This window comes from Cyclopterus lumpus, chromosome 12, assembly GCF_009769545.1.
Source record: "Cyclopterus lumpus isolate fCycLum1 chromosome 12, fCycLum1.pri, whole genome shotgun sequence".
NCBI classification, from domain to species: domain Eukaryota; kingdom Metazoa; phylum Chordata; class Actinopteri; order Perciformes; family Cyclopteridae; genus Cyclopterus; species Cyclopterus lumpus.
In genome coordinates this window covers 21,560,674-21,570,473 of record NC_046977.1, presented here as the reverse complement: position 1 = coordinate 21,570,473, position 9,800 = coordinate 21,560,674, and the positions used below count along the sequence as shown (strand labels likewise).

General features: G+C 44.4%; 1 protein-coding gene across 1 annotated transcript; it reads right to left on the bottom strand.

Annotated features, from left to right (window-relative positions):
- Nucleotides 1-2,285: 2,285 nt before the first annotated feature.
- Nucleotides 2,286-8,736, bottom strand: nadk2 (NAD kinase 2, mitochondrial). Its single transcript, XM_034547355.1, has 12 exons — nt 8,006-8,736; nt 7,813-7,901; nt 7,642-7,730; nt 7,280-7,361; nt 6,976-7,059; nt 4,965-5,104; nt 4,011-4,104; nt 3,850-3,945; nt 2,935-2,990; nt 2,807-2,860; nt 2,608-2,731; nt 2,286-2,526 (listed from the first exon to the last, which is right to left on the bottom strand). The coding sequence occupies exons 1-12, from the start codon at nt 8,249-8,251 to the stop codon at nt 2,388-2,390; spliced, it is 1,293 nt and encodes a 430-aa protein (XP_034403246.1). The 5' UTR covers nt 8,252-8,736; the 3' UTR covers nt 2,286-2,387.
- Between the last annotated feature and the right edge of the window lie 1,064 nt (nt 8,737-9,800).

The window sequence follows — 9,800 nt, the reverse complement described above, 5'->3', positions numbered from 1 at the left end:
CAAAGGTCCAAACTGCTAGAACTAGAAGCTACGTTACAAAAATATCTTTAGTGGACAGTCACCACATAACCCGTTAAACAAGCACCGATTACTGTTTGAAATAGAGGTGCTCAATACAAAAGTCAGAGCATATCTATGACTGAAGGAAATCTATCACACAAGCGAGGTCCATGTATGTATATATATATATATATATATATATATATATATATATATATATATATATATATATATATATATATATACACACAGTGCATCTGGAAAGTATTCACAACGCTTCACTTTTTCCACATTTTGTTATGTTACAGCTTTATTCCAAAATGGATTACATTCATTATTTTCCTCAACATTCTACACACAACAACCCATAATGACAAAGTGAAAACTGTTTTTTACAAATCTATTAAAAATAAAGAACGAAAACATAACATGTACATAAGTATTCACAGCCTTTGCCATGACTCAACATGTAGCTCAGGTGCATCCTGTTTCCACTGATCATCCTCCAGATGTTTCTACAACTTGATTGGAGTCCACTTGTGCTACATTCAGTTGATTGGACATGATTTAGAAAGGCACACAGCTGTCTATATAAGGTACCACAGCATATCAGAGCATAAACCAAGCCATGAAGTCCAAGGAATTATCTGTAGACCTCCGAGACAGAATTGTATCGAGGCACAGATCTTGTGAAGGGAACAGAACCGTTCTGCAGCATTGAAAGTCCCAATGAGCACAGTGGCCTCCATCATCTGGAAATGGAAGAAGTTTGGAACCACCAGGACTCTTCCTAGAGTTGGCCGCCCAGCCAGACTGAGCAATTGGGGGAGAAGGGCCTCAGTCAGGGAGGTGACCAGGAACCAGATGGTCACTCTGACAGAGCTCCAGTGTTCTATGAAGAGAGGAGAACCTTCCAGACAACCATCTCTGCAGCACTCCACAAATCAGACCTGTTTGGTAGAGTGGCCAGACGGAGGCTACTCCTCAGTAAAAAGCACATGACCGCTCGCCTGGAGTTTGCAAAAAGGCACCTGAAGGACTCTCAGACCATGAGAAACAAAATTCTCTGGTCTGATGAAACAAAGATTGAACTCTTTGGCCTGAATGCCAAGCGTCATGTCTGGAGGAAACCAGGCACTGCTCATCACCTGGCCAATACCATCCCTACAGTGAAGCATGGTGGTGGCAGCATCATGCTGTGGGATGTTTTTCAGCAGGAGGAACTGGGAGACTAGTCAGGATTGAGGGAAAGATGAATGCAGCCATGTACAGAGACATCCTGGATGAAAACATGCTTCAGAGCGCTCTGGACCTCCGACTGGGGCGACGGTTCATCTTCCAACAGAACAACGACCCGAAGCACACAGCGAAGATAACAAAGGAGTGGCTTCGGGACAACTCTGTGAATGTCCTGGAGTGGCCCAGCCAGAGCCCTGACTTGAACCCCATTGAACATCTCTGGAGAGATCTGAAAATGGCTGTGCACCGAGGCTCCCCATCCAACCTGATGGAACTTGAGAGGTTCTACAAAGAAGAATGGGAGAAACTGCCCAGAAATAGGTGTGCCGAGCTTGTGGAATCATACCCAAGAAGACGTGAGGCTGTAATTGCTGCCAAAGGTGCTTCAACAAAGTATTGAGCAAAGGCTGTGAATACTTATGTTATGTTTTCGTTATTTATTTTTAATAGATTTGTAAAAAACAGTTTTCACTTTGTCATTATGGGTTGTTGTGTGTAGAATGATGAGGAACATAATGAACGTAATCCATTTTGGAATAAAGCTGTAACATAACAATGTGGAAAAAGTGAAGTGAGATATATATATTTTAATCCTGATATGATTCCATTGAAAGTCGATAAATCATAATTAATTATCACCCAGCCCTAACGATGCTAAAAGCGCTAACAGTGTTTACCTTCTGTGGTCGGTCAGAACGCTGTATGGAGCTAACCGGTGGGGCACTTCAAGGCATGCATCACTATGTGAACAAAGAGAGAAGCTGTGACACTTTACACATGAGGAGATATCAATGAGGTGAACCAACGTTGGATATAAATCATATTGTATATTTGTGAGCCATTTTCAAAGAAAGCAGCACTGGGCTGGAGGAGTCTGACTCATTGGGACTGGGCGACAATAACAAGAATAATTATTTTCCTTTAACATCACCTGAAATGGTTTTCTATTAATAGAATGGTGTTATCTGTTGACTCTACCACATGGATCATCAGAACCTGTTGTGACCCGGATAGAACCATGAAGAATACGAAGCAGGAGAAAGAAAAAGTAAAAATGCACACATTTATTAAAACAATGGTAACAATGACACCCGTCTTTATAGCATAACAATATGCAACACTTGCTAAAAGCCATAAAGAGACTTCCCTCAGGGCTGGAGAACAACCGTCCGCAGCCGGTCCTCCTCGCTCATGCTGATTGTAGCGATGGCGCCGTCGTTGAACTCAAAGGAAGTCCCACCGTCGACCACCATGCAGGCGTCCCAGCACCGTGAGCGGACCGACACCCTGAAGCAGCACCAGAACATGGTCACGGTGCACCGTCAAGCTTTTCATTGGCCGATTGTTAGAAGAGGAACATTCACTGACCTGCTGGCGAAGCCTCGCTGACGACTGCTGGAGAACACCCGGTTGACGATGGGCTCCCTGATGCTGAAGAACAACCGGCTGTCATCCGGACGGAACTCCAGGGACGCGTTGTATTCATCAGTGACTACACACACACACACACTTCAAAAATATGCCAAAATATGTTTGTGTCAAAAATAAACAAGAGGATCATCATTACCCTTTTCAATGATGTCCCGATTAAGCGGGATATCCAGACCCGTTTGAGACTTTCCTGAAAAAAGGACACGGGGGTCAGAAGTCCAGTATGGGATTCATTTAGAAGTTAACGTCTCAAGACGTACGCACCGATCTGAAGAACCTCCTCCACAGCTTGTTCAGCCAGTTTGTTGATGTTGTATGACCTGACCAAGACAGAGCAGATTCAACACATGTAGGGAGACACTAGGTTCATGAATCCAGCCAGTGGCGCCGCTTCTGGTGAGCAGGTGCAGCGGTTCATCACAAGCAAAGCACTATGAACACATCTGAGGAAACACTAAGACATCAGCGTGGGTTCCCTCCATGTTCTCTGGTTCCTCCCACAGTCCTAAGACGTGCAGCTCAGGTTCACTGCAGACTCTAAACTAGGTGTGACTGAGCCTGAACGCTTGTCTGTCTCTATACGAGCCCGGAGAGAAACTGGACACCTGTCCAGGTGAACCCTGTCTTCACTGTCAGCTGGGCTGCACCACCCCTAAATAGGATAAGCAGTAATAACTGCTGTCTTCACTCTTGTATGAACGTCAGTCCAATCAGCTGCAGCATCCAATCAAATAGCTGATGAACAATGAGGGGGCGTGAGGGGAGGTCCATCCTGAGGAGCAGGAGGGGAGGATGGACCCTTTGTTCGTACTGCTTTGAGTGTTCAGCATAAACGCATCTGTGGAGGCTCCCAGCACGTTCCAGTATTAAAGCGTTAGAGCCTCATTACTCTTGAAAGTAAGATGAATGCCACTCACGCCTAAATGACAAAGTATTTCTTTATGTTTCACTTGTAGATTTACAAATTGAGGAAAAACAACTGAGTTCCTTAGATCCAACAATAGGCCCGTGCAATGTTCGTTAGGAGGATTGCCGTTTCCCCACAGGCATGGTTTAGCTTTAAAGCAGCATCCGCCCGGTAACAGGAACAATCATTTTTATTAAGGCTGCTGTAATGCATCCAATGAGGATTAGGCACTCATGCAACATTTAATATTACGTTGAAAGTTGAGGATTTACCAGGCTTTGGATCCTGTTCCTGTACAAATGCTGAGTCCTGAACTCTTCTGCTTTTCCCACGGGCCGTCATCCACAGAGATCTCATAGTAGGAAGCCCTATGGAGAAGAGGTTAACATGGGGTTTGAAGGTAGACAGAGAGCTGACAGGGTGGTAGAGGTACCTGGAGGACAGAGACTCTCCGATGAAGATCTCATTCAGGCTTCTAATAGGTAGGAGACTAGTCTTGGAGAAGCTGTCATGTAGTGTTCCTGTCCCTGAATTAGTAAAAGAATACAAACATCAATGTACAGAGACATTACTATCAGATGTGTGAGAGGACGATTATGAATAGATGTTAGAGTTCAGTAGATGGAGAACAATGTTCAGACTTTACTAGAGAAAGAGAAGGTTCATGTAGGCTTAGCATTGTTGGACCAGCAGCTCATCTAATTACTTTGAACATCTTCACTATTGTTCAATAATTAAATTAAATCAACATCCATTTTGACAGGGTTCTCCAGTCATGTGACACTAAGGAACTCCACTAAATGGAAGTGTGAGTTGTTTAAACCTTCCTGAACATCATCAATATAAGAGCTGATTATGACCTTCTGAACGATAGCATACATAATGGATCCTCTTTGGAGGTCAATATCAGCCCATTAATGACAAGTCAATTCATCTTGTGCAAATGAGGCAGACAGGAGAGCAGACAGACAGACAGGAGAGCAGACAGACAGGAGAGCAGCAGACAGCCAGACAGGAGAGCAGACAGACAGACAGGCAGACAGGAGAGCAGACAGACAGGAGAGCAGACAGACAGACAGGCAGACAGGAGAGCAGACAGACAGGAGAGCAGCCAGACAGGCAGACAGACAGACAGGAGAGCAGCCAGACAGGCAGACAGGAGAGCAGCCAGACAGGAGAGCAGCCAGACAGGCAGACAGACAGACAGCCAGACAGGAGAGCAGCCAGACAGGCAGACAGGCAGACAGACAGACGAGCAGACAGACAGACAGACAGGAGAGCAGCCAGACAGGAAAGCAGCCAGACAGACAGGAGAGCAGACAGACAGACAGACAGACAGGAGAGCAGCCAGCCAGCCAGCCAGCCAGCCAGGCAGAGAGGGTCCTACTCTGCCGACTGTCCATGGTGGTGATGCGGTGAGCTCGGCTGTGCTGCTCCAGGCTCAGTTGCTGTTCGTGTAGGTCAACGGAGGTGGGATTGATTCCTGTGCCCTCAAAGTGCACACGGATCCTCTGACGCCACAGCCACCTGAACACAGCACAGGGGAGGTCAGGGGTCAACGTCTGCTGGACAGAGCGCCATTAGGCTCCAACTCAACCAGTGTTGTCTTTGAAACATGTAACAGTTCTCTATTCTCTCTAAAGTGACCGCAGTAAGAAGAGTGGGACACATTTTGAGTATGAAACATACTTTATTGCACCACAGGTGTCCACTTGTACAGCAAACCTAAGGTTTACTGAAGGGCTAGTCCAGTGATTTAGTATTGCACGTCCAGAAAGTTACACTGACAACAGACAGATTACATGAAAAAAGCCAACAGATATATCCGGGCTTTTAGTCTCTAGTCTGGCTCAGGCATCAGAACTGGTGGAGCAAACATTTCCCACGATAAAATTCATAGTGTATTTGCATTAGACTCCTACTGCCTTGTACGCGTCCGTCTTTAAAACTTTGTAACAAAGCCTTCCTATTCAAACTGTTATTCTCCTCAGTTTACTTGTCCCCATCTTTACTTCACTTCTTGGCTTGTATACGTGTGTTCATAGGATTGTTTTGTACTCACTTGTACTTTTCTACACAATAAAATAATAAGTAATATCTCACACATTACATTACATTACATGTCATTTAGCTGACGCTTTTATCCAAAGTGACTTACAATAAGTGCATTAAACCATGAGTCCAAACTCAGAACAACAAGAATCAAGAAAGTACAATTTCTTCAATAAAGTTAAACTACAAAGTGCTATCAGTAAGAGACATTTAAGTGCTACTAAAAACTACAAAGTGCTATCAGTAAGAGACATTTAAGTGCTACTAAAAACTACAAAGTGCTATCAGTAAGAGACATTTAAGTGCTACTAAAGTGTTAAACTACAAAGTGCTATCAGTAAGAGAGTAAGTGCTACTAAAGTGTTAAACAACAAAGTGCTATCAGTAAGGGACATTGAAGTGCTACTAAAAACTACAAAGTGCTATCAGTAAGAGACATTTAAGTGCTACTAAAGTGTTAAACTACAAAGTGCTATCAGTAAGAGACATTTAAGTGCTACTAAAGTGTTAAACAACAAAGTGCTATCAGTAAGGGACATTTAAGTGCTACTAAAGTGCTACTACGGCTCTACCCTCCCTATTCAAGGTATAGTCACTAAGATGTGTTTTTAGTTTGCGACGGAACACAATAGTACATTTACCCACAAAAGACTAATGTATGAACATTTCAAAGGACCTTCAGTCCTCAGGTGGATTCTAAATGACCTGGCTTAATAATAATAATAATAATAATAATAATAATAATAATAATAATAATAAATATAGATTATCCTCTTTTTATTTTCACAATGTGGTGTTTGAGTCACACCTATTGAGGGTTGTCATCACAACTGCATACATAGTAAAAATATTATTTTTTAGGAACATTAGCAATAGGAATTTGTCTCACTTACCCAGGAACTATTCTCAACTGATATTTTGGATTAAGGAGAATCACCAAATCCTTTCTAACAGGAGCTGTAATGAGACCCGTTCCATTTAAAAGCCCTGAGCAGCGGGTTTGGAGTAGGTCTCTGATACAGTGACCTCGAGTAGCAGTTAGACTTCCACAGACACAGGAAGTGGATGTAAGCTGTCCCACAGCGTCTGCCATGTGACTTCAGCCAGACAACACACGACTAAACTCCTCTTGAACTCTTAAGCTAATGACAGAGCAATGGCCGAGTTGTTGAGATTTTCTCACCCGTGACATTAATAATTATGTATATTCTTGGTAGTAAAGTAGCTTGTAAATTGTCACTAATGAGCTGGGACCAGCTGGTCAAAGTTACGTGATAGGGCAGCATGCTTACTAAAAGGAAGTCACAGTACAACAGCGCTAGGATTGTTTGTGGGTAAATACGCACCTGAACTCACCACGACAGAGTTTCTCCAGTGCCTCTGGGAAGGCATGAGTGTAGTGCACAGGCAGGCACAGATGACCTTCTGACCTTCAGTTGAAAGAGAGAAATGTGATGAATTCAGCTGAATAAAGGAGAGGGTTAAAAGAGGTACAACGTGGAGTAATGACATGACATTATAGGTTAGACTCTCGAGCACTTGTAGACAGCTTCCACTACTTTTCCAAGAGCCACAGTATAGCCGGTCAGATTGTGCTTTACACAGTTAACAATCCAAGCCCTTCTCAAAAAGGTGCGTTCAGTGTTTTACCTCTCAGGGTCTGTGTTAACGCCAACAACTGGTTTGTCCTTGCTTAAAACCTTACTGGCAACAAGTAGCATTGTCCCATCACCTAACAAAACAAAGTGCAGTTAGAGAACTTGTATTGTGTATTTGCATGTGTTGTCTGAAGCCTTTGTTCGTATGCCTTTTCCCCCTGCGTTGAATAAGTTAGTCCTTTCCATTTTAAACGTCACTTTTTCATATGGATTAAATATTAAGCATAAAAGACAACATTTACACATTATGAATATCATGCAATGAATGTCATGTATTCATACATACTGTATTTGTAATGAATCAATGTCACAGTATGAGGAGGCTGACGTATAAAAATAACCTAAAGCTCCTACCTCCAGCAGAGATGATGGTATCTGCCCATCGCACTACTTCTTCATCATATTCTCCTCTCTTCACAACTCGTACCTCAATGCCTTCTCTCCTGCAATGGCAGAAGCAGAACGCCATGTTTGAGGAGCAGTGTCCTTTTGAATCAAAGTGCAGCTTCTGGTGAGCCCTCTCACCGCAGGCTGCTCACGATGTGCTCCACGTTGGTGGTGTGGATGGTGTGTCTCTCCAGCAGGCCGCTGTAGCTGGAGCCCTTCATAGCCAGCTGCAAAGCGCACGCGCACACACACGCACACACACGCACACACACACACACGGGGTCACAGTTGGTTCAGCGTGGGAGGTCACCAGCCAGCCTGGAAGCCTCACCAGTTGTTTGAAGTCCTCTTCGGACAGTCCCGCGTAGAGGTACCGCTGCTGCTCGAACTCATATCGCGTCGTCTTGGTAACAACGGCTACTTTCTCCGGTCTGAAAGCAGCTTCCGGCTCCGGGGCTTTGCGTGTTGACGTGTGGACGGGGCGAAGCGGGTTTCCGTACAGCAGGCTGACGGCTCGAGTCCCGAGGCGCACTAAGTTCACCGCGGAGCGACGACCCATTCTTCGGACTGAACACATCCACTCACGTGCTGAAGGAGGGCTTCTCGCTCCCTATCGATGTGCGTCAGTCCTCTTATTGTCCATTCACAGAGGCGGACGCGAGCCACGGAAGGTCACCGGGGGTACCGAGCGGTTAGGGGACCAGTTTGTAGACTACTCTCAGGCACGGACCACCAGCTCGCTCGGTGTGGAACTAACTGAGGCTCGGTGCCCTCCCATCCGTATTTGGAGAGGGTGAAAGAAAGCGTTACGTTACCAGCTGAGCATACAAAGCTCAACGTAGTCAGCGCGTGACGTGAAGCTCGCGGCCGTTCTTCTCAACGTCCCGACCGGGTAAAATCTTCCCACCAACAACCCGAAGCTGGGCCACGCTCCTCGGGTCCAAACCACTTGTATACACGAGCTAAAGCACACGACAACAGCGGGCACTGGTAACACCGTACGCAAGTTACTACGCAACCTGGCACGTACGCTACGTAACGTGAAGCGACGGAGCGGCTCGTGTTCCCTGATGCGTTCACGGTCCCATAAAATAGCGGAAAGGTCACACAGTACGACCAGACAATACTCTCCATTCCAACTGGTGGCGGTTAATGAGTCCAAACGTGGCTGGTCAGGATTGTAGAAGGACTGAGGTCAAGAGTCCTCCAGACAACTATTCAACAATTGTTTTAATTTTATTTATTCAGTTAAATATTTTCTGCAGGTTTTATTTCCCAAGGGGGAGGTCGAGAGGTCTGTTTCAAAACCCTCGGGAAACTTTTTCCAATAATCTACTGTATATTTCAAATTGTCAGTATGGTGTGTATATACATGGACCTGTACCTGTAGTCTTCCGACTAGTCAAAGCGCTTTAAGACTACATGACATCATTCACACACTGAGGGGAGGAGCTAAGGTTCCACCTACACATCAGCAGTAGCTAACATTTATATGGAAGCAATTTGGGGTTAAGTGACGGCTTAACCCCAAATTCCACATCGACATGGCTAGCGGAGCCGGGGATCGAACCGGCGGTCCTCTGATTGAAGGACGACCCTGCTCACCACTGAGCCACAGTCACCACAATATAAAAAATAAAAAAAACCTTTGTATGAAATGTTTTACTGGATACAACCTATGGATCAAATTAAATGACTTTTACCATGTTAGAAGGACCAAGCTTTCTGCCATTCAATTCCACGAACGAAATGACTCCAATAAAATGTTGCTACAGAAATAGAAACCATGCTGTCCTGAAACAAACACCTTCTTCTAGAGTTCATGCCTCCATTAAAAGACAACACAAACGTACCCATTGGAGACTGAGATGGGTCAACAATCTTAAATAACATACCAGATGGGATAGTGTCAAAAAATAGAAAATTCTTCTTCTTCTTTTGAATAACTGACTCCTTGGTATAATACCATTGTTGTTCCATCAAATATTACATTTGTTCCAAACATAGCATAACATCAGAGAAAGTGTGCTTGTAAATCAGCAAAAAACAAATCTGGTTGCTAAACATTTACTTCTGTGTTTATTTGTTTACTGGCTTAATGCACATGTAAATATCTTATTAACTAA

What these genes read in the sequence shown, in the direction of transcription:
- nadk2 (XM_034547355.1), bottom strand. Translation starts at nt 8,251, where the DNA reads ATGTGTTCAGTCCGAAGAATGGGTCGTCGCTCCGCGGTGAACTTAGTG. An exon ending in CACCATGGACAGTCGGCAGA is followed by an intron (nt 4,105 to 4,964) that starts GTAGGACCCTCT and finishes TTACTAATTCAG; the next exon opens with GGACAGGAACACTACATGAC. An exon ending in TCGGGACATCATTGAAAAGG is followed by an intron (nt 2,732 to 2,806) that starts GTAATGATGATC and finishes GTGTGTGTGTAG; the next exon opens with TCACTGATGAATACAACGCG.